This window comes from Calidris pugnax, unplaced genomic scaffold (genome assembly GCF_001431845.1).
Source record: "Calidris pugnax isolate Ruff unplaced genomic scaffold, ASM143184v1 scaffold24, whole genome shotgun sequence".
Lineage (NCBI taxonomy): Eukaryota > Metazoa > Chordata > Aves > Charadriiformes > Scolopacidae > Calidris > Calidris pugnax.
The window spans coordinates 17,028,686-17,053,535 of NW_015090922.1; the positions used below are offsets into that span (position 1 = coordinate 17,028,686).

The following is a 24,850-nucleotide window of genomic DNA, read 5'->3' on the forward strand; positions in this document are numbered from 1 at the left end:
TGAAACCTAACATTTGGAAAAAAAAAAAATGCTCTCATCAGTATGCCTTTCTGGAGTTGAGGGTTTAGTAGAGATGCCTTACAGTAAGCATCAGCTTTCTACTCCGACTGCAAGGCAAAACTATTTTTGTTTGTCATTCATGGGTGACAGCAGGCACTCATTTGTGTTGTCTCCAAAAGAGTTTTTGTGTGAGCATGGTGCCTTTGTAATCAGACAGATGGCCTGGGCTTCATTTGTTACTATCTAAAGGACCTGCAGGACACATTACAGGGAATTCAATCTGGAGCTGAGGGATGATTGCACATAGTGAAGTCTTAGGAAAAGAATCAGAGCCAGAGTCCAGGCACAAAAGAATCCTGCTCAAAGTGCAGAGGTTTCACACATTTATTAGAACAAGCAGTAAACAAAAATCTCCTAAGTACAAAATCTAAATGTTGTCAAGTCTTCATTGCACACAGGAGAATCACAGCATGAAGGGCAGATCTAAGTTCTTCTCGCCAGTGCCAAAGTAGACATAGCCATATTGCTTGGTCATTGGGACATGGTAGAACGTCAGTCCCAGCCATAGCAGGCTCCGCAGCACCACCACAGCACCTCCCTTCTCTTGCTGGACAGTCCAGGAGCCTGTGCAGGAACATGTGCTAATGAGTAACTGCAAAGGAGAAAGAGGCAGCATTCCTGGAGCAAGGTGTCCCTAAGCCTGGAGAAAGATTGTGGTGGGTTCTGCCTGACCAGTTAACAGTGCACAAGGCTGCACTGGAATCTGTGACAGCTGAAAAGAGGGCATCAAGGTTTCTGTCTCCCTGACTTCCCTTTTTTCTTTTGTCAGTCTGGCATTACAGACTGCCTTCGTTCCCAGATGTTTGTCTAGTTTCACACAGTAGCATATTCCCATGGCTATGATGGTAATGTCACATGCGTCACAGGAAGGGACCCTTGGAGCTCCAGACTTGGATATTTGATCCCTAGGAGAGACTACAGCTATTCTTGGCAGCTTCTGAGTGGGCAGCAGTTACTCTAACAAGCTCTGCCACCTACTTGGTCTAGCTAATAGCTATAGAGAGCCAAGACTAGCTATAGAAATCCTGCATAGGTATGAAATTTCTTCTTAAAATAAACTCATAGCATTAGTAGTGGGAAAAGGAAGAAGGCACTTTCCTGCTCAAGGGAAGACTGGCTTGCCTGATGCAGCAACTGGGAAAGAAAAAGAAGAGAAACTGAAAAGCGGGGTATCTCCTGTCTCAGAGAAATTGACAGAAAAGGTTAATTCTCTTCAGTCTTTCTTGGCTCCACCATTGAAGAGAATGTGCGTGGTAGGGGCAAAGGGATTAGTTTCCGCATTAATTTTGCTTTGGCTCTGCAGAGGAGATTTGGAGCCAATGCGAAAATGCAATTTCTCCTGGATGCAAGGAGCTCTGAGCCACTGAGTATTTGTTTTGCGCCTGACACGACAGCCTGGGAACAATGCCGGAGGGGAGGGGGCTGGAGCATCAGGTTGGATTCATTGCTGGAGGGCACCAAATCAGTAATACTTAGAGGCTACGATATAAGCAAGAAGGTTCCTGCTGAATCTCCATCAAAAAAGCAAAAGCAGCAGGCCCAAATGAAAAAAAAATGCAGTTGGAGCTGTCAGGCTACTACTGGCCTAGAGTCAAGCGTTCAGCCTGTCTGCACCCAAAGCCAAAATCTGCCACTTCCAGAGTAAGCAGAAGGCCCATAATGTGTTGGGCCAGTTACACAGTATTCATCCTTGTAGATAATTTTAGGCTCATCAATTTATGCTATGACTCATGCTTACTCATGTCATGGTTAGCCTGGGGAAGGGCTTCTGCAATTGCTGTCAGCTGCCAGTCCTCCCCCTCACGCTAACTTCTGACTCCTGGCCAATTTTAGTCACATCCGACAAAGGGCTGAAGGGCTTTAACACCGCGAGTTCTTACAACAGGTCTTCACAAACACGGGCCAGGGGTTGACTGCAGCTTCTGCAGCTATTTGTTTGGCCTGCCAGCAGCTGCGAGTTTGGATTGCCTGGCAGCCAAGAGGCAACAGCTACCTGGGCAATCAGTGTTTGCACGCTCGCTTTCAGTACACGTAGTCTCATATGCAGTTCATGGCAAACTACAGTAGTTGAGGGCTTGAGGGAGGAGGAAAGTTGAGGGGAAATGTATATAATGGCATCTGCAGAATCAGAAAGGAACATCACAGTTCAAAGCCCTGTAAAACCAGGTGTCACAAGTTGTGCTGCTCACTTGTCTTTTCCTCTGTATTTCTATACTTTTCAAAAGTTTCTTGGACACCCTTGTTTCCCCTCCTTCATTAGCAAGTTCCATAGGTTTGTTATACCGCAATATGCACAACATAAGTCCTGCATCATCTTTGATGTGTTATCTTTCAAAGTACCCTCTTCAGTTATGTGCAAACATGGAACTAAATGAAGAGCAAGAATAGTGACCTTCTGTGACAGTCCAGTGACTGTCTGCAGGTCAGAAGTACAAAAGAGACATTCACAGTCTTTAAAGACTCAGGAGATTTCTGCTGTGGAGATCTTACATCTGACTCATCTCCATGTTTCCACTGAAGACAAACAGCTGGAACAGCAGTAAAGCAAAGCACTACTTAATTGGGCAGGATCAGTATAGGTGTATGGCATCTTTTCACCTTCCCTGCACTGTGATATTCTTTGTGCAGGTCCTAGTTAAAACATGAGCTGGTGTCTTCACAAGCAGTGGTTTCACGTACAAGGCAACCCCCATCTCCCAAGCAGTCTCTCCAGTGCCACTCATATCTACACAAACTGGACTGGATCATTGTCGTACCTGGAGTAAAACCACATATTATCGTTCAGCCACTGGGATTACATATTCTGACTGAGTCTCTCTTGAGTCTGCATGTTCTTCAGTACTTGAGTAGCATGGAAACCCAGGTGAAGAACACTTCACTAGAAGGCAAGATCATCCAGTGGCTGAAGCAGTACAGCCATCTGCTGTCAAAGGACAAGCTTTCAAACAGTTTCTTGAACTTTGCCTCTACAAGTTTTCAGCATTTGCTGCCATTTACATTGGCAGTAGCTAGACTACGCGTAGGGCTGTTGAGCAACAAGCGGCAAGCAAATAGGTCTGAATGCAATTGTTACAAATAACTTTCTCTATTTCTCCTTTGAACACTGAACTGACTTTGCTTTCAGTGCAGGCTTCTTGCAGCTTGAACTTGCAGAAACGATCTGCAAGTCCTTCATCCAAATACTGGTGGTTCTTGTCTTACACACTGGTTTGCAGAAGGGACTGTAAACATTTGGAAGAGTTTCTCTGACCGAAAGGTAATGGAATGAGGAACTCTCCTTGTCTTTGATTTAGGACCAGTCCTCTGAGAAGCAAGTCTGTCAAGAATAGGACTGTGCCTTGCCTTGCTGGGTGGTGAAAGCCTTTAGGGATTATCTAGTTTGCTAATGCCTCCCAACATACTGGAAGCATCCAGCAGCCTGGGTACATGTGATAGCTTGTATATATATGTTCATGTACACAGATGAACCCTCTGCCCCAAACTATTTACAAAGAACAAAAAGAAATGCCTGGAGCGTGACAAATGGGAAAGGCGAGAAGGAAAATAGGGATATTAACGCTCTCAGGAACTGTATCTGGATTCAGACTTCTTTGTTGGACAGATTTGCAGAGAAGGTAGAGTCAATAAAGTTCAACATTTTTAAATCCCCTTATCTATGCTCTGGGACAATACACTACATGGATCCACAATCTCCTCAGAACATCTACCCAGCGTCACACGGGCTTATCAGTCTCTGCAGAGTATTCATCAGCAGTTAACTGCTGATCAAAGGAACTTCCCATGCACCTTCACACCTGGCAGAAATGGACAGATCTAACTGAAGACACTTTATGCTCAATCTCTGAAGGCTGCGATGTGCAGCTGCTTCATTTCCCTACCGTCTGTCTAAGCTGCAGATTCTCCAAGGGCTCAGATTTGTCATTTCATAAATGTGAGACCTTTGGGGAATATTAAGTTGTTATATTTTCCAGCTCGTTTCTGATCCTGGATTCTGCATCTAGTTCTATGCAAATACGAACAATAAAGTTTTGCTGATGCTGCATAAGTCTTCCTGTGAAACGAGGACCTGAACAAAACAAGCAGGTTACTTAAGGGCAATCCCAACTGGACCGACACAGCATAGGCTGAGGACAGGAAAAACTGTAAGAAACAGCCTGAAACTGTTACAATATTTTCACTCAGATCCTGTTTTCAGACAAAATGATGATTAGTCATAGAGCTACTCCATATTCTGCAGAGCCAAACGGCAGCAACAGTGCCACCTTCCACCTTTTACTAACCAGGTCATTGGGGCCATTTTTCTAACCCAGCTAGCAGAGGTGATTTATTTGGTATATTTTTCCAGGGTAGATTTTTGCAACACGTAAACCCGATTCAGAAACTGCACTTGATACACAATGCTGGTGTCTGCTTTCTTAGAAGACATCACATTTTCAGACAATCACTTTTTCAGGCCCACCTTTCTTGTAGGAGTTTGAAATAATGATGTCATAAATCACTCTAAAAGTACTTTAAACAGTAGCTAATTAGTAGTATGAAATAAGAGCTTAAAATGAATGTGCTTTCTTTCCTCCTTCAGGAGAAAGCCTTATAAATGCATTTAATAATATTATATAAAAAGAGATGAGGAGAATTATGAAAATTAAATTTTGCTTTTATCTTTTTCTTTTCTTTTTTAACTTCCCTGCTATTACAAATGGTTCTTGGACTAAAATCATTGCATAGGTAGGTGTAGGTCTGTATTATTATAAAAATGCAGAAGCAGGATGTTGGGTTCAAAACTTTTCTAACATTGGCTCATGATATCCCATGGCAGCCCCTGTGCTCATCATTGCCCCTGTGTCCCACAATATGTCTCTTACTGGGAAACTGGGAAGCTCAGAGCATCACTCTGTAAGGTACAGCAAGACACCTAGATAAAAGTTGTCAGGAAAAAAGAATAAAAGTTATTAATTGCATTGGAGGGAATACAACTAGAACTAGGAGACAGCAAGTAAAAGCTGGCTTTCCTAGAGTTAAATACTGATTTTAACTTGCATCTACGTGCAAGCTGTAGCCTGTGTTGTCCCTAAATCAGGCAGCAGAGTTAACTTCACTCGTCATGCAAAGCTCACTGAGGTGCAGGGAACTGGAGGTCATTGCTCTCACGCTAGAGATTTCTCATAGTAACACTGCCCTGGTGAGGTCTCCATTTTTCAAAATACATTTTTTAAAAGAGCAAGTTAATTCTTAAGCTGCACCCAGCAAATCTAGGGAAGCCAAGCACTGTCTGTGCTGAAAATATTGCCTGTTGCTGCTCCAGAAGGGAAGGGAGGGAGCTGCTGTGTGGGAGGAAAGAGCATGGGAAAAATATCCGCTGGATGAAGATCTGGAGCTTCCTATTCCCTCTTTGGATCAGGCTGCAGCCTCCACCCCTCCAAACACAGGCAGGAATTCTGAGGAGTTCCTTACATCTTTCCCAAACAAGAAAGTGCTTTGAAGATCCTGATGCTCACCCAGTGTTAAACCACTGCCTTGTTTATGGCCCTTCAACAGCTGCCAGGACACCAGGGCTGAATTTCAAAAGTCAACCTCCTTCTCGGCTTCTTCTTCTTTTCCAGTCGCCAATAGAAATCCCTGTCTCATCCCCCAAGTCTGTCTCAGCTTTGGGCTGAATCTTGTAATTCACAAAGGCAATAGGGTGCGTGAGACATTAGCTTTTAAACAAAAGCCTTTTAAGAGGGCTGTTTGCAGAAGAACTTTCCTGCCTTAACTGGTCCACTTTTAGTATGACCTCTCATAACATTGCTGCTTTGGAGGTGATTCAGCAACGCCTCATTTCAGTGCAAGTTTGAGAAGAAACAGCTTTATAAGCTAGACAGCCTGATACAGAGGCTCCACGTCGCAAAAGCTCACAGAAGGTCATAAAAGTGACATTATCAATTCCTCTTCAAAGGAGGAAATGTCTTAAGGGAAAAGCAGCTGCAGCGTGGTTGCACTTACCATTAACACAATATGCTGCCATAACAGCAGGTTATAACAGATCTTTCTGCAGTCAGTCCTGAGTGAGAGTGAAGTATTGAGTTATAGGACAAAGATGAACACCCAGAGCGGGGCAACATAACAGTTTCCCTTTGCAAAAGCAGCCACTGCTCCGCTGCGCGACCCTAAGCATTTAGCTCTGACAAAGCTACACTACACCCGAGGGATTTAGCTTCCATTTCCCTCCAACAGAAAATCCTACACCGGGAAGAGCTTCCTACTTCTAATTTGCTGTCTGTAGGGAACAAAGACAAATTGCAAGGCAGAGCAGCTGTAAGGAAAGGTCACTGCGCTCTGGCTCTCAACAAATTTCGCCACACAGATATTTCACGCACAGCCTACCAACCATAAGGACACATCCAAACACTCGTAGATGGGGCTCAAACTCCTTCATGCCACTTACTGGCTGCAAACTAAACCTCTTTCATTTGCTTGACACACCACCTGCACCCCATATGTTAACACTGCTGTCAATATTTCCAATTCCCCATATAACTATTTAATAATAATTAAATAAAAACACAGACTGGTTGCAGGTTCGGTGCTATTTTTAAAAGCCACCAGAGCCAGGAAAGCACAGCTTACAAACATTCAGATGCTGCCAAGCGGCTCTTGCTTGGTCCTAATGCCTGCCATGTCTTTCACACATAGATACATCCATGCCCAGTCCTCAAAGTAAAGTGATCTTTCTTCAGAGACTTTTTCTCTCCATTATTCTCTCGCACTGGGGATGCCTCTGCAGCAAAAATGATTAAGACAGGCCTGGGCCTTTCATTTACACACAAAGTACCTGTTCCTGCTGACAAGGAAGACTCAGGGATTGCAGTGGTGGCCCAGATGCACAGTATTCAGGCGTCTCCGAGTACTAGGTGAAATTCAGGCCATACTTAGACATCTGACAACAGCGCTGCTTAATCCAGTTGAAGCAGTCTCTGCCCTCAAACCCTTATTCCCCCCCCTCACCACTCTTCCATCACAGAGACCACAAAAGTGCTTATTTACTGCTTAGTGAACCAGGTCAGGGAAACGATCTGGCTGAAAAATAGTCTAGCCAAAAATAAAGTTATTTTTCCAGCTGGAATCTGTCTGCACAGCCAGCAATGCCAACACAAAAGAAGGGACAATACACAGACATAAATGAGCAGCAGAGGATGGGAAGCACGGAAAAAGCTAGCACAGAAGCAATACACATAAAATTGCAGCCTCCCTTATAGTCCAGTTAGTTTACCCTTTAGTCCTAAATTCACCTGACAATTACAATAGAGCTAGAATCCTTTTTACTTTTTTGTTGTTGTTGTTAAGATGCAGACATTGCACAGAAAGCATCCAGAATGAAGATTTGGAATGGGGCTGTGCACTAGAGGAAACAGCAACACAATATGCAATGACAACTTAAAAGGAGTAGGAAAAACTGATTAAAATCCCCGCTATTTTTGGATTCTGGCAACTACAATACAGATCATTGTATTTTGGGTCTTCTGTAGTGAATTTAGAAATCACTCAGAGTGGCAAAGCATCCTCCAAAGCACAAGTTTATGCTGGATCCCATCACACTATATATTTCTTGTTCAGCTGGTCGCTGTGGAAACGTTTTTGGAGCGTGCCGGGAGTCACGTAGCATCTACCTGGGGAGCCCCTGCATTAATCCGTCACCTTCGTGGGCTTCTGTGAGCCCATTGGCTGGTAGGAAGAAAAAGAAGGAGTCTCTCGCCCCTCCCTGCTCTGAATGAAAGACGCTTCCTCTAAATCTTGCTACAGGATTTCAGGCTCAATTCAGCTTCTTTGGGGCTTTTGTCACCAAACAAATGTGATGTCTTTGAAAGAAAGATTAACAGTTTGATGAAAGGATGCAATGGACAGCTTTGTTCTAGCCTGCTTCCCCCTAGAGCTTTCGGTCACTGTCACTTTCTTACCCACGGGAGAATATCTGTCTGACTCTCAGAGGAGATTATGGCCACCTTGTAAGATTTTGCTCTCCTGATAACAAAGCACTGGCCACTTTGAGGAGGTGATAATGATGAACCAGGGCTGGATTAGGGGCAAAGAACCTCACATTGATCTCTGAATTCTGAGAGAACACAAAGCAGTCAATGCTGGGATTCAAAACCCACCAAATGCTTAGAGCACGTCCAATTCACTCTCCTGCAGGAGGGGCAAGGCTACAAGCCCCCTCAGTACCCCAGTCGTACTTCTTACCTCATCATCAAATTAGCAGGAGTAGTTAAAAGGGCTCAGGATGAGGAACAGATGGCACAGATTATAAACTGTCGATGTTTTCATACTAAACTAGATACAAATTCTGGCCCATGTTACCTGAAGAGTTTACCAGTTGCTGAGAAGACTGTCACACTGAGCATACGCACACAGCACAGCTTGCTTGTGTTGATATTCAAGCTAATTCTGAACACTAAAGATGGCTAAGCATCTTCTGGGATAGCCTAGCTCTGCAGAGCACAACTGCTGTACAAATCCTTTTCTCGCTATACACAGCCACACACCCCTTCAGCATGCAGAATTTCAATCCGTATGGTATTTGTCTACAGCAAAACAAGACAATGCCTGTTGACTCTCTCCCTGCAAAAGTTCTATGGCCAAAGGGGCAGCAAACAGCAAAGGAAAGCTATATGCAGGGCTGGCACTATTGCCAACTGTGGGGCAGGCAGAAGCTGCCACTCCCTACATGGAGCCCCTTCAGAAATAGATCACTCCTAGCAAAAGCTGACCTCGTTCCGACTTCAGTGACACACAGACTGCTCTAGGCTTTCCCCAGCCAGTAATTTTTCACCATTACCTAGAGAAAGGGTTAGGCCAAGGCTGACTGATACAGTGATAAAACTACAACTTCTGGTTCTAAGAGGCTTTACCAGCATTTCCCATCAGTTCAGCAAGAAGCTCATCTCCTTTTCATGTCCAACGAACCAGGATCAGAAATGGAGACAGAGTGGGCAATGATTTCTTTTACTGAGGAGGAAGAAACTTTAAATACAATCCCTGGAAAGTTGCTATGAAGGCTCTGCTTCTGTTCTCATCCTTTCACTGCAGCGCTCAGGAGGGCGAAAGACTCCACCACAGCTCTCAGCTGATCGGCAGCCCTGCTCCAATATAAATTTATCCAAGACCTCTGACTAAACAAGACCCCTGAGGTGATATAGACCTAGGACCCAAAAGCAGTGAAAGCACTGCTTTATTACCACACAGACACAAAGCCCAAGGAAAACAGGCTCCTTTCCAGAAATCAAGGCAGACAATGGACAGCCAGTCACAAGCTATATAATACTAACTGGCTTTGGAGTCCTCCTGCTGTGCTGCCACGTGAGAGGTTCCAGTCCAATATTGAACTCCTGAGCGGGCAGTGCCCCAGGTATAGGAGGGACAACATCTTGTATTGCTCCTCGGCAACTCTCCTGGGTCACTGCAGGAGTGGCTTAAAAGCCACTAAAGGCTCTCCAGTCCACACATCACTAGCGAAAATGAACAGTGTCTCTACTTTTGAAGAATGTAGGAGACATGCTTATGTATTTGTGTATGTCTATTGTATGTCTGTGATCGCTAAGGATGCTAAGAAAGCTCCTGAAAACTTCAGTGATCCTTCCAGAAACTGCCTAAGCTTAGAAGGGACAGAGTCTCTTCTCCATACCTACAATTCGGGAGGTCAGTATACCACACACAGTCTGAAAACTCAGGCTATACCTTCTCCTCAATTGGATGCTGCTCTTGGTGCTTTTCTTTCTCATTTAAGATTTCTGTGGTTGCCTTTTCTGTACTTAGCACTGACAATGCTGGCACCATAGTGCGCCCTGCTGGAAAGTAGCAGCTACAGCCATCCGAGAATTATTTCTAGGGATGGCTGACTTCAGTTTTAACAGAGAAATTCAGGTACTAACTAATAACCCACTGAGCCAGCTATTCGGTTCGATTCCCACATCTGAAAGCCGACTGCTCTGATGTGTTTTACTCCTTCTCTAACACCATGTTATACAGCTTGTTTGTCAAAACAACTTGGTATAAATGTCAGGTAACTCCATGGGATACTGTAGTTCAGCTTCACACGTTCAACAAGCCCAAGGATCACCTCTCCTAGATGTGAACCACAATAGGTATTTCAGTTTACATTTTGGCTACCTCTTTTTATCCTTGCTAACATGAAGCACTGCCCTCTCATTCATTATGGGTCTTTTAGTTTGGATTTCAGTGAGACAGCTTGAAAAGCCTTGTCCCCATGTGGCTCTTGGCAGGCTAAGAAGTAAAGTGCTCTTGCTCTCAGTTTTCACAGAGCTGGGGAGGTGCTGCTTATTGTTAAGCAATGAAAGAGGAGGGCTCAGGTCACATCTGTGAAATGTTAGCAGAGAAGGGAGGCTGGGTGAAAGTAGGTGGCCAGCACAGCATAGCACTTTGCTGGATTTTGCAAGGCCACTGGGGAGATAGGCAGCCATTTGTCTTAGAGCCCTGATAACGGGCCGCCTTGCTCTCTGCTAGTGAGCTGGCGGTTGTAAATACCTTTGCAGACACAGACTCTTCAAATGGCTGGAGACGGAGGCTGATAGGGGATTAATCGCCTGGAGGGGCGGTCGAAAGGGAGTTAATTAGCTCTGCTAATGCATGGAGATAAAGCAGGTTTGTGTCTCCTGGCCTTCTTCCTTCCAGCACCTGGGCTTTTGGGACAGCCAAGATGAGGCTACCAAAATGGCCCTTGAGAGTGACCAAAGGAAACTATCTCCCACTTAGAAATGCAACCCCTCCATCTTCAAGGGCCCATTAAGCATCAGTCTTTGCTAAACCAATAAAGAATGTGCTAATGAAGCTCAGAGGACTGGAAGGTTAGTGTTCTAACCCAGGCTACTGTTCAGCAAGCTTACAGAAAGGCTAATGCCCAAAGTATTCAGTCAAGGAAATAGCCACAAATCCCTTTTGTCTGTAATGCTGTATAAGGAATGCTCCAAAACCACTGCACTTTCAGGTGAAGAAACAGAGCTACAGACTAAGTAATTGTCACTTCCTCCACAGTCAAAATAGTAAAGGAGCAGAAATTCTTTTCTGTCTAGGCACTTCTTCTCCTCCTCTAGCTGAATCTTGAAACAGCAAGTAGACAAGACTCACCATGATCCACACTGCCATTGTATACCCATTTAAAATGATGCTATAAAATTTCTTCCAACATTACAGAGTCAGCAATTACATCTGAGAGATCTCAGCTCCCCAGTTTACCCTCCACAATGGACACTGAGAGTCCTCCGCTTAAGAGTCACTGTCTCAGGAACCCATTGTCATCTTTGTGTTATTCATAGAATCATAGAATGGTTTGAGTTGGAACAAGATTAAAGATCATCGAGTTCCAACCCCATGCCATGGGCAGGGACACCTCCCACTAGAGCAGGTTGCTCAAAGCCCCATCCAGCCTGGCCTTGAACACTGCCAGGGATGGGGCATCCACAGCTTCCCTGGGCAACCTGTTCCAGTGTCTCACCACCCTCACAGTAAAGAATTTCTTGCTAATATCTAAGCTAAATATTGCCACTGACAATGAAGAAGCCCAAGCTAAACATCACCCTCCACAGCTGCCGTCAATTTTACAGCCAGGCTACCAGGAAATATCTGTTCTAGACTCCTACATACCACTGCCTGTTAAACTGAACTCAGTTACTCATGTCTGGGACTAGCACCTTATATTTGCATTTGGCTAAAACACAATTCCCAGGAAGATATCCAGCATGATGCTAAGATACCAAGAGACACAGACTCATCCATTGCACTTGATAGCTGGTAAACATTTCACTGTTAAAATTTTTATCTAATCTTTCATTTTAGTTTTTTTGGCTATAATTTTCAGCTGCAGGTTCCTGTTGTGCCTTTCTCTGCTATACTAAATAGATCTTCACTACCCAATACTTAAACTCCATGGAGTATTTACATAGTGTAATACAGTCATCCTCATGTTCTTTTCCATAAGATAAACAGATTGAACTGTTTATGTCTCTCACCAGCCCTTGAATCATTTGTGGCTCTTTTCTGCAGCTCTCCAGTTTTGAAATGTGCAGTAATCCAGTTCTGATTCCTCTAACAGTATATGCAAAAGAAAAGTCATCTCCCTGTTCCTATTTGCTACGCCCTTGTTTATACATCTAGAGATCATATTAGCCTTTTAAGTCTCGGGATCAGACAGGGAGCTGATGTTCAGTGGGTTGTGCCTGGATTTCCTTTCAGAGTCACAGGTTCCAGAATACAAGTCTGGCTTCCAGTCCCTGCTCTTAGATACATGATTTTGCAGATAGCTAAATCAAAATGTACTCTATTAAAGTAAGCCAAATTTACCAGATCTCTGTAGCTGTCTTGCCCTTGTCATTATTTGTATCTCCACCAATCCTTTACTTCTAGATCATTTACAAATAAGTTGAAGAATATCAATACTGGCACTGGTCCCAGCCAAAGCCCCTTCTGACTCTTTCCAGAAATACACCCATTCAGTGATTTCTGAATCACAACAACTAATCAAGATAAGTTTAGGGGAATATTTCTTTAATGCTGGGATTTATTAAAAGTTAGCATCGCAAGTATGCCACAAGTCTCCTGAAATAATGATTTCAGAAGTAACTTATCTGGCTCTGCCATTGTCAATTTTTGACAAACAGAAACGGCTGCCTAACTCTATCCTCCCTTAGTAAATAGTCTGAAAACTGTCCGAAACAGTATTTTATTGTCCTCATTTGATGTGAGCATATTCTTTCCAAAACAAACCAGGAAAAAAAAAAATTGAGTATTTCTGGCCTTCCACATTCTTATCAGCTTTTATACCATCACCATTTACTGACAGTTTCCAGTACCGTTACTATGCTTTCTTTTCCTCTCAATATAGTAGAAAAAATCCTCCTTATAATTGTCATGGATTACTCCAGGCTATCCTGGCTTCCTTTGTAATTTTCTACTCATTATCAATTCCAATTTATATCAACCATTAATTGTTCCCATCTTCCTGCATTTCCTTTTATATTGCTTTTTTTTTTAAAAAATTCTAATTCCTACTTTTACTTCACCAGTGAACTGTAGTAGACTTTTAGCCAAAAGCAGCTATTTCTTGACTGGGAGTCATGACTTCTGAATGAACTCTTCCCATAGAAATCCTATTTCCACTCATATCTTTTCCTATCTACATTTTTCTTTCCCTTTGCCTCTGACATACTTCTCCTCCTGCATCAGTTTTAAACAATGCCCTGTTGGTGTCCCTTATCTCCATATCAAAGTGACCTGAGTAAGTAATCTGTAACAAACCTTCAAAGTCAAGTTATTGCTTTTCTGAACTGTAGTTTGAAAGCACCAAAGAACTGAATTCTCCATCCCCTACTTTGTTTCCTCCCAAGCTTTCCATTCTACACTAGTACCTTAGGCTTTCTCCTATCCCCTTCCTTTATCCTTGCAAAGCATAGCATTGCCTGACCATGGTCACAGTAAAATCATCCTTCCCCCTCCATTTTCACTTTCCCCATCACGTTGATGCCTGACAAGGGACTACTATTTCATATCTACACAACGTTAGGTCATCAAGTGAAAATGCTGTAGGCATGCTAGGAATTATTGCTATTTGCTTTGCCATTCCATTATCTACAAGCACATGTAAAACTGCCACAACTCTAGCTCCGAAATGCTCTCGCCCAGGGTGCAGAACGCCATGCAGCAGAAAGGACCGCGCTGGCAATCTGCCAGCAGCTGAAAAGCTACATCTAATTGTGCATAAAGTTGAGCAGATTGTCTGCTTAGACTAGAGCAAACAAGCTTATCTTTAATGCAGACATATGGCTAGCAAAACCTACAGATCCCAGCATGCAACATTCTGGCCAGCTGGCCATTTGGATCAGAATGAAGCATTACATGATCTGATACTGTGGTGACAGAAGATCAGTATCGTAACCCCGCCGTGTTCAAAAATCATGAGTCAAGCCACTCAAATTCTGAGTGGCTGAGAGAGCTGGAGATTTTAAAAGGAATAAACTGACTGAATTTGCTTTTGAGAGAGGGTTCACATTCTCCAACTTTTCTCTACAATCACTTAAAAAAAAAGTATTTTTTCAATAAAAGCTAAGTCACACAGTCACTTGCCTGTGGAAGCTGTGACACCAAGAAAAAACAGACTCACAGTATGGTTAGAGGAGGAGCAGCAACATATTCTGAACTCTTAAAGCGCACAGATAACCTGACAGATAGACACACAGACAGAATCTGGAACCTGCAATCACCAGAGGTATCACTGGTGAAGATAAGGGTGGCAGACAGTTTTGTTACAAAACTCTAGGTTTTCCAATTTTGCACTAAACTCTCTGCTTTTACCATTGTTTCCTGTATTCCATCCAGTTTTAACTTCCTTTCTTCCCACCTCTCAGCTGTCATATAAAATCTTCTCTCTGCCTCCAACTTTTCATTCTGCAAGACACCTCTGCTCTCCTAGAATGACACACCATACATTTTATGACAGTTACCCCCTTGACAGCCGTCACAGATCCTCAGTCTCCAATTAATAAAGAAAACTATTCCAACAGAGTTATTACTTTAAGACAGGTTAGAATCAGCCCTTAATCTCTCAGTCCTGTTCTTTAGGTCTTTTAAGATGCTTGGGGAATTGTAGGCAATGCAGGCTGGGAGCATCACTCAGATGTTGCTCACCCTCAATACGCTTTTTGAGCGTTTGTCGATGGCAGAGACAATTCTGGCTTCAGTCACAATTTTAGATGCAATAGATTTGGGAATTCCTACTTCTGCTCTGACAATAACAAGAGAAGATCTAGACAGGAAAGGCAAGAAAAGCTTCAGAGCAAAATAAGGGGATTTGCCAGAGCTATGAACAACATGTCAGGAAATAGAAAAAGCACTGTCTGCTCTGGGTCAGAAAGAACATGCAGTGGCAGAGTTGAAGGAAGGTAATCCAAAAAACAGAGTCTGAGTGCCTTGCAACAAGGAATGAGTAGCTTTGGCAGAGCCACAGTGATAAAATCAGCAGAAAGCCTGTGTCTGCCCTCTGTTCTTTTTTTTCCCCCCACATTTTCACAAGCAACCAGTGCTCTACGCAACTTGAATGCTTGTTAAAGAGGGGTGGGTTGATCTTTCTTTAATGTCTGTGCTCCTATCTGCATGTGATAGAGTCCAATTAGAGAGGCTACATCCCTTGCTGATCCTGAAACCAGTTTCTGTCTTACTTCCTTCGCCTGACAAGCTCATTCCATCAATACCCAAGTTCAGTCCAAAGAAGAGCAGGACAATACAGCCAGAGCTGCACAGGCACCATGATGAATCTTCTTCTCTTCCATAAAGAAGCACTCAGCTGCACTTGAGCTCAGGTAGTCTTAGAGAGGTAACTTTTTTTGGAGAGACTGAGATCTGCACTATCAGCAACACAACAACCTCTTGGGAAGGGCACAAAGCTTCAAGCTTACACAGACCTGAGGTTGCCACAGGAAGACAAACAGGACAGTGGCACACCTGAGCCCCACTTTCTGTCTGCCAAGTCAAATTTGATTTAAAGACTTCCACAAAACTGCCACGGCCATGTTCATGTCTAACATACAGCATGAGCTGCCAGTTGCCTGGTCTCTTGAACTAGATGAGAAACACTGCAGTATGAGATCTGTAATCTTTCGAAGGTGCCATTCTCCATCACAACTGAAAGTGGCTAAAACCAGCTGTGATGCAAATTATCCTTCAGGCTCTTAGCCCATTTTCTAGTGGAAACATAGAAAGCACGGCAGATTTGGGTCCTGCTGCAGTGGCTCTGTGGTTTCAGGCCTCACAAAATTTAAAAAAGTCTCCCTACCACAAACTCTAGAAAAAATGAGGTGGGCTGGGGGGGGAGCAAATAGCAGCAATGGCTGAACTACCATACAAAACTGCAGCTAAAATTTTCACAGGAGGTATATAGGCAATACTCCTCTTTCAGCCAAAAGGGCGAACTCAATGAGCCAGTGTATGTAAAAATGTGCAGTCTCTCCAGACTACACCTGTGGAAAATGACTGCAGCAAGGACACTCCCAGTAAGTTGAACAATGATTTAGATTTCAGCACTGTTTATGCTCTGAACCATCAAAAATGTTCAGAGTTCAGACAGGAGTTCACTAGGTTCATTCTCAGTTCTTTTTTTGTCAAAGAAAAGATTGAGAGATACATGTGTGTATATATATATGACAAAGTCTGAAAAGTTATTTACAGCACTGGCAACTTCAGCCAGTGGTGTCCTTCCAGCCAATTCCATCTGGCACAGGACTCCCTCTATCCTATTCTGCTACTCCAGGATAAGAATAAAGTAGCAAACCTAAATTCTGTGTCCCAAGAATCCCTCTAGACAGCAGGATGTGGAATCGCCTGGTTCAATCCAAAAAATGCAGCAAATCAGCAAAAAGCAGTTAGAAACAAGTCGTTCCCATCTCTTTAGAGAAATATCCTGCCAGAGAAATCCCTGGAAGAGGCTTTAAATATATTTAACAGTTGTCCAGCAGAACTGTAGAGATGTGAACTGAAAATACATTCCATTATGCACATCTTCCTTTCTCCTTCCACAGTGTGTAATCCCACTACAGTACAAATTATTCCACACTACAGCATTTCTAACACAGTTTATCGAAGGAAAGTGTGATAGCCTCCCAGAGATATCAGTTTAGTGTTAATGAGAGCCCATTTAGATAAAGAGCAGCAATACTGGGTGGGACAAGAGCCGTGAAATACTTCACATAAACTGCCTCTATCGCTGGTGGAGTTATCTCTCCTGATGGGGACACCAGCTGTCACAGCCTTTACAGAAGTCAGGAGGGAATATGGCACTTAGGCAGAGTGGGTAACTGCTGGTATGGTCAGAAGAACTGTTGTGAGGATGTGACAGCCCTGGTACACTTACATCTTACCATTTTAAGTGTTTATAATTGCTTCAAAAAAGGAATTAAGCACAAAATTTAGTAAAGGATAAAGCTCCTTTACAGATTTACAGGAGCTTCTCCCAAGCATATGAACTCTACAGCAACCCACATCTTGTCACCTCAGCATTTCCTAAGCTACTAAGACTGCCCTTCCTCTCATTGCATCCCTTGATTCTGGTACCTTTACCTTGTGGGATATCGTGCTCCAGAGAGTCTAGAAAGTCAGTGGATGGGTCCAGGTCAGCCTTTTCCAGCAGCGTTTTATTCTTCAGGTTAACAGGCTCGGTAAAATGGAAATAGGAACTTAACTTTTTTGCCTCCGTCAAAGAAAGACCTGCAAACAGCCATTGGTGACCATCAATACAGTGAGCTGGGCTAACATATGTTACACCATCAAATGTCATATTGTTTCTCTAAACATGGGACACAGCATAGGACAGTCTTTCTCCAGTGGACTCCCATGAAGCCCCAAAGACTTGCCAGAAATGGATGGCAGTACTCCCTGATGCTGTGTATTGCAGACCACGCTAACTGCAGTTCCAGGTAAGAAACAGGCACTGAGTTGAGATCTACCATCTGTGCCCTTTTGGTTACGTCCTATATCTAGATATAATTGCTAAACACCGACATAAACTATACGCAGACAAAGGGAACTACAGGTATAATGACTCAGAGCCATTACTGACTTTACTCCCACCTTCCAGAGTTGAATCATGCACCTGAACATTAGTGGCACTGGATTCTCTCCTCCCTGTTCATCTTATCCAAGGAAAAAATAAACCTGAAATCAAACCACCAGCTAGAGAAAAAGACATCTTAATTTACAGCCTTTATGATCAAAGTACAGTTGATTCTGATAAAGACAATGAGAATTTACCTTCAAAGTTTCTGTTTTCACTCACAGACCCAAGAGGAGTCTTCACAAATGCCCCCCGGGGGACGATACCAACTGCTCTGTCTATCTGTTCTATCGTAGCTACAAGGCGGGCCTCCTCCTTGATCATGGGCTTTAAAGAAAAATAGGAGAATTTTAAAGGCAGGGCTTTCCTTGTTGTCATTTCTGAAAATAAACTCCAAGTGACAATAGAAACCACCACAGACTCATCAGGTTGGAGCCCAATGGCACTAAGAGGAGGATGACAAATCAAACATTCTTCTCATAAGAATGCGGCTAGGAACAGTCTAGACTCACCAAAGAATTAACCATCCCTCCCCTTCATCCATGCTTTCCTCCCTCTCAGTTAAGCTGCTTATGACTTGTCTATTCAGTTATAAAGAATGGTACCTGCAGTTCCTATGTAGAGCTTCAGACACAGCAGGGAGCGTCTACACCGATTGTGCACAGTAAAACATAAAGGAGAAAGAATATTTCCCAGTTGTGTCTAACTCCAGAAGTAACTGTAGTAAGAGTTCAGTCAAGAAACCATTGCTACACAATGGCAGCAAAAAGGACATTGTGTGTATTCTGCCTGAACAAGGCTCAAACTGCTTATTACAAACAAACAAGGAGGAGCCACCACCTGTCCAGTGTGAGGGGTACGACTGCAGCAAAGAGAGTTCAAAAGTGTTTTGCTGTATTTACCTCCTTACCATCTTCAAGCAATCCTTCAGCATCTTCTGCATTTCTCTCAGTGTACTCATACTCAAAGGAAGGATCCCCCTGGAAACGGCCCTTCAGCTGCCCAGCCTGCATAACCATCTCCTTGGTCACTGGTGGCAGAAGGCTCCATTCCACGCAGTTCAAGCTGCCAGCGACAAGCAGGACACAGGCCTGAGCCCGATGAAGAACAGGGCTCGATGCAGCCTTGCCATCCCCCTCAGGTCACAGCAAGGAGAGCTGGGCAGCCTCCAGCGCCCTCCCTTCTGCCCCCAGCCCACACACCAGCCTGCCAAGGCCATTTAGGTCTCCCCGCTCCCACCTCCCCCCGGGAGCTGCCCGCCCGCCGCACGGAGGGCTGGTGGGGCCCGGCCCAGCCTCCGCACCTGTAGAGGCGGCTGCGGGGCGCGGCGCGGTCGGGGCCCAGCCCCTCGGCGATGTAGTAGGCGCCGCGCACGCCCTGGATGCAGCCCCAGAACCAGACCCGCTCGAAGCGGTAGTCGCGCTGGAGGAGCAGCAGCGAGGACCACAGCACCGCCCGCTTCTCCGGGCTCAGCCCCACGCCGCCGCCGGACACCAGCTCCAGCGCGACGGGCAGCGACGACGCCTCCATGGCGGCTCCGCGTCGCCGTTGCCGGGCAACCGTCGCCGGGTCTAGCAGGCGCTGAGCGGCTGCGGTCAAAGGCGGCGGCGTGCTTCCGCTGGAGGGAACGTCAATCAAAGTCAGCGCCCTGGCAACGCCGCGGGGGAGGGCGGGGGGAAGCGGCGACGCCATGGCAACGGCGGATCCCGCCTCCCCGCTGCCATGGAAACGGCGTCGGTGGGCGCAGGCGGACAATGGCGGCCGGGCCGAGCGGCGGGCTCAGGCTGCGGAGACACGAGGCGACGGGACCTCCCGCGCCGTGCAACCGCCGCCTCGGCCCGGGCCTTCCCTCCGCCGGGAGCTGAGGAGAGCAGGGCAGGCACGGCGAGGAGGCGGCGTGGGTCAGGCCGAAGGCTTCCCCTAGAGCAAGGAAGGAGAAAGCAGGGCGCTGCAGGAGAGATCTGGCTGTGCCAGTCCTGCGCGAAGCTAACCCTGTCCCGGGAGCCAGAGACACTGAGGAGCAGCATCCCGTTAAGAACCCAGTTAGGGGTGGCTGTCCTGCGTAGGTGTTCCTCAATTTCAAAAGGCCTGAATCCAAAGGTAAGTCCAAAAAGCAGGAGAGCATACAATTACATTGCACCTTAGCTGGGAGACCACAAAGGGGCCCATTTTCCTCAGTTCTTACATGATCAGCAGAAAGAAAAAAAAAAATCCTCTGAATCTCGCTACTTACAGTGTCATTTTACAGATCTATCTAGTTCATGTACATCTATAAATAAATGGCTTATTTATAAATGACAGCCTATGCATCACTCTTTGGGGGCTCATTTTGCTGAATCACATACAGATAGACATCCACGAAACAGCTCCTGCCCTAAAAATCTTGCAATCTGGCTTAATGCAAAATACAATAAATAAGTAATGAGATCGTGCAGCTGCTTAGGCAAATAGAATTTCTATTTGATGTCTTCAGGAAGTTTAAGCTTTTATATGTGTGCATTATATAAATAAATATATGTGTATGCACTTACTTTTAAATCCATTGTCACGTCATAAATTCTTGGATTTCTTTTTCATCCGTTTCCTGTTCACTTCTAAGGAAAACACTGATGCTGGGAACGCTGCCTGTAACAGTCGTCACCTGCTTGTCTGTCAAGTGAGATGTTTAATGAGCTGTACAGCACACAATCTGACCCATTAGTGTTACTTACACCACACAAAAAGCAACTTAGATTCCTTAAGGTTAACCACCTCTCTCTGACATGAATCAGGCAGAACACACAGGAGTGACCACAAACGTTTTGTCCCCGCTGTCACCTACCACTGTGCCATAGTCTGATCTTCTCTATGGGAATAGGAATTTTCAGGCTTCGTAAATTCATTTAATCACTGATGTCTCTAGAACCATGTGTTAATATTTTATGTTATGGCTGTTGTCTGGCCAGTAAACAGTAGAACTGCAAGCCAAACTCATTTCATACAAGCCAGAGAGGCAACTTGAGACCATAATGAATTTCTGCCACTGTCAACCACAGCTGGATTCAAACCAGATGCTAACAGCTGAGAGGCTCTTTAGCCTGTTATGGATCTTCTAAGCCACCCAGTCTCAAGTCTTTGCCCGTCCTGGCTGAAGACTATCAGAAAGGAAATCTATAGCTTAAGGAAATTCTTCCTGGTTCAGTAAAGTCTGGTGGGTAACTGTACTCCGCTTTGCCTTGTCTTGACCCCAATTACTAAATGCTGATAAGGATCGAGAAGTAAGTGGTTGCATTATTTAACAAATGAAAGGTCAAAAGCGCTGCTATTCAGCAAGGTCAAAGGTTACCATCACTGTTATTAAACAGTTTCAAAGCAGTTTCTCCCATCCATTGCCATCCGAGCTCAAACAAGATACTGCTCGGCGGTTGGGCAGCCAGGAGGGAAGAGAGGCACCAGGCATCCTTCAGCTCCTGGCTAGGCAGCTTTTTCTAGAGACCTGCTTCAGGGAGGGAAGGTGCCATGCTCCAGCAAAGCACATCAGCTCCCATCGGAGGACTGAGCTCTCCTGCCTTTGCTCAGAAAACAAATATACCCCTGTGCCAAACAGCTTCAGCTCCTCACAGCTCCACCCCATTAGAGCTGGCATCCTTTTGGGTGAGAAATCAAACTGAAGTCCCCTTCCACTCATCTTGGGCAAGGTACTGAAGCCCACAGAACCGTTTGCAGCATCAAACATCTTGAAATACATGTAATTTACGTGTACAGTGGCTCCCATGTGCTTGCACAGCTTTATAAAACATTTGAAAATACTTCTAGTGATGTAGGAAGTGAGCTCATCTTCCTTCATGATCTTTTGTATCCTCATCTCAAAAGAAAGAAAAATAGTTATTAATCCATATCACCATTTCTGATGGTACAGATTAAGAAGGCTGCCCTCAAAATACCCTTGCAGGACAACCGATATGCTGTCCTGGGCATCCATTGGGCTGACACTGCTCACAAGTTATAATGCTATCCATCATCCAGGTAATTTCTTCACGTGGGGAGGACAATCTGCAGTTGGTTCAGATGCAGCAAGAAATAAATAGGGGTTATTCCTACCAGGTGTGTTGAATATAAAATTATTCTTGCCAGATGTGTTGAAAATGAAGTCTAATTTTCCTCCCAATTATCTCAAAACTTCAGACTGTCTGTGGCTTCAGAAACATTGTGGCTTTGAATCATTTTCCTGCAGGTAAGTCATTACTGTATAACACAAGTAGGATAGTAAAAGATAGCAAGTGAGAAAGGAGACTACAGATTTTTTTTCTCAATAAGGAAGGCATGATAGATGACTGCTTGACAGAAGGGGAGGAGATTATGGATGATAAAGTTAAACAAACTTCAAGAACTGCAAAGTGAAGCCTTGAGCAATGCTGACCATAAAGGAACTGGAACCAAGTAACAGTTTAACAGCAACAGAAGGGACCAGGGATGTCCCTCCGTGGTACAAAACAGACACTTTACTCTGTCTTTGAGATTATATTAAATATGGCAGAACTCTGGGAATGCTTTGACTGCAAACTATTCAAAGCAAAAGGATGTGGGTCTTTTGGCTTGTCTGGGACCAATGTAGTTTTCTCCGTTAGTGAGACGTGAGCTGGCTATCTGCAGTCGCTGGGAGATGCGGAGACAAAGGGGTGAAGGTGCAATGTGTGCCCTGGGCTGGGTTCCTCCATATCTGGAATCCCTGCAGTAGCATTCTCAGTAACAAGTCAACAAGAAATCAGGCTAGTAGGTCAGGATGGGAACAGCTGCACTGAGATAAAGAGGAAATCTGCGGGATGACTGTGACAAGCATTCCCTGGAAATTCTCTTTGGCATAATCCTGTGCAGGCAACATGCCCAAAAAAGTGGTTATCCTGCCCTACTCATGAAGAGACAGGCACAAGAGCCAAAGAGCTTTGTCATTTTGTGACATGAAGTTTTCTATGTCTTTAAGGTTCACTTCTTACTTTTCATCACTCCCCTAATATCATCTATCTTCCTGACTGCTCCTGGCACAGTGAGCAGGTAAAGAGTTTACATCGGCGTAAGAAGTACCAATGTGCTGATTTTATCATCTTGCCTGGGCATCACATGAGTAGCTGTGATTCTTCCAGCTGGCGACTGAACACACACGTCCGTCTTTGTGTTTTTCAGGTACCCAGAAGGTTGAGATGCAGCCTTCTAACCTTGCACCCACCATGCTGCCAGTCAAACTGCCAACAGTCTGAGGAGGATGCTGTTGAGGAACCCTGGGAAAGACAAAACAGCACAGTTAGGAACTTCTATGTAAGTGTATTCCTGGCTGCAGTTAGGCTTCAGGAGTATTTATTGCTTTGGCATAGGTATTATCCACATTTCATTATCCTAGTGTCTTGGCACTAGGAGTTAATGTATTCCCAAATAACTAATACTTTTTTTTTTTAGACATCCTAAGCAAGGATAGGCACTGCATGAAAGACTGCTGAATTGTTTTGGTGAGACATCCATGTCTCTCCCTTTGCCAGATAGTCAGAGACCACTGGCCTTTTCTCATTTCACTTTTTATAGTGATTGCTATTTTCAACACTTTTTTTCCCCTTAGGAAAATACTTCCAATCTGAAATTCCTGCTCAGTATCACACACCTGCTTAGAACCTTTACAAATGTGCAGGAACCAAAGACCAGCTCAGGTGGGGTGGGTGGCTTCAGATGACTGTCTGCATCCTCCAAGCATCAAACACCCAGAGAGGTGTTTGCATCCCCTTCTCTGGGGTACTGACTCTTCACAGCAGAGCTCAGCCATCCCCTCAGCAAGCCCTTTGCCTTTGTGTGGATTCACTCTTCCCACCTTCTGCTGAATTACTTTGAACAACCCAGGTGTGTCGTGCTGACACTTACGTGTTTTCTTTTCCCAGTAATAGGTGGAGCCAGGTAAACTATATCTGAAAAGGCAAGGAAAAGAAGGCTCTCTGCACAGCATCTGCTGCCAAGTCTGTCCCTCCCCATGCAGCGTGTGGCCCTTACCCAGCCAGCCTTAAAGTTGTATTAACAAGGGAGGGTTTTCCTCATTTTTCTGCAAGACTGAAAAATATGTTCTTTCTAGTTCTGGAGAAAATGTTACTCCTCTGAAATTTCCAGCCTTTTTTTCCCCCCCTGTGCTCAGTTCCGGGCAGAGATTGAGGAAATCTGAGATGACCCAGGAGAGAGAACAGCAGAGACCTCTGCCTAAACTGTTTGAATAGCTAATACCCTTTCCAAATACTGGCACCTGGGAATCCTTTAATGACTTGGATGGTGCTTTGGGTAGACTGAATATCTCCTTTCAGAAACAAAGACTTATTATTATTATTTATTTATCTGCCTTAAATCTTACAAGCAGTTAGACAGTAACTCTTTCTTGTACTATGTTCCTCCTCCTGTGCTGAATACCATGAGGCCAAAGCGTGCTCTCATTTACTTTAACAAGTCTGTATTAGGGCAGATACTTCAGATTTACATCAAATTTTCAAAGAGCAGAATTTTTTTCTATTTTCATTTAGTAAAATCTTAAACACATACTGACCATTCAAAAGGGAATTATATGTGAAAAATTCCAAATATTGAATGGATGTGTGCCTCCAACATAGCTACTGAAAAGCTAAGTAATCGTTTGTAACTGAGAAGAGGATTGTCACTGAAAGAAGTACTAGACCACCCTGTAAAATGTATTTTATCCTCTGTGTTGGGAAATTGTTTTAATCAACTGAACCTTTATTGACATTTCTTTATTGACAGAGCTCCGGTAGGAGAAATTTTTCCTTCTTGTCTGCTTAGAGATTCTACTTGATCTAAAGAGAGAATGCAGCCTGTGGTTTCACGGGCATGCATGAAGACTCTTCTTAATAGCTTGATCCAGAGGCATAATCCTTTGAAATGTATTTCATACCTCTCTCCTTCTTGCCTTGATTTGTTTATCATTGTCTGCATCACTCCCAAAACCTGATTAACTCTATAAAACCATAATTTATAGGCTTAAGCCACACAGTTCCTTGTAGACTCCAGCCTTTCTTGGTTTGATCTTTTTTCCAGTTCTCTCATCTTTAAATAAGTGAAAGAATTTGTAGCAAACCCCTTGTTTCTACCAGCCTCTACCTCAGAATTCCCTGCAGCACAGTGACCTTAACCTTGTCCAGCAAGGTCTGCAGGTCATTGCCAGGGAAGTTTCCTCAACGTCAATAA

General features: G+C 44.3%; 1 protein-coding gene across 1 annotated transcript; it reads right to left on the reverse strand.

Annotated features, from left to right (window-relative positions):
- Window positions 1-370: 370 nt before the first annotated feature.
- RSPH9 (radial spoke head 9 homolog (Chlamydomonas)) lies at window positions 371-19,213 on the reverse strand. Its single transcript, XM_014951137.1, has 5 exons — window positions 18,951-19,213; window positions 18,550-18,712; window positions 17,845-17,974; window positions 17,155-17,301; window positions 371-624 (listed from the first exon to the last, which is right to left on the reverse strand). The coding sequence occupies exons 1-5, from the start codon at window positions 19,175-19,177 to the stop codon at window positions 464-466; spliced, it is 828 nt and encodes a 275-aa protein (XP_014806623.1). The 5' UTR covers window positions 19,178-19,213; the 3' UTR covers window positions 371-463.
- Between the last annotated feature and the right edge of the window lie 5,637 nt (window positions 19,214-24,850).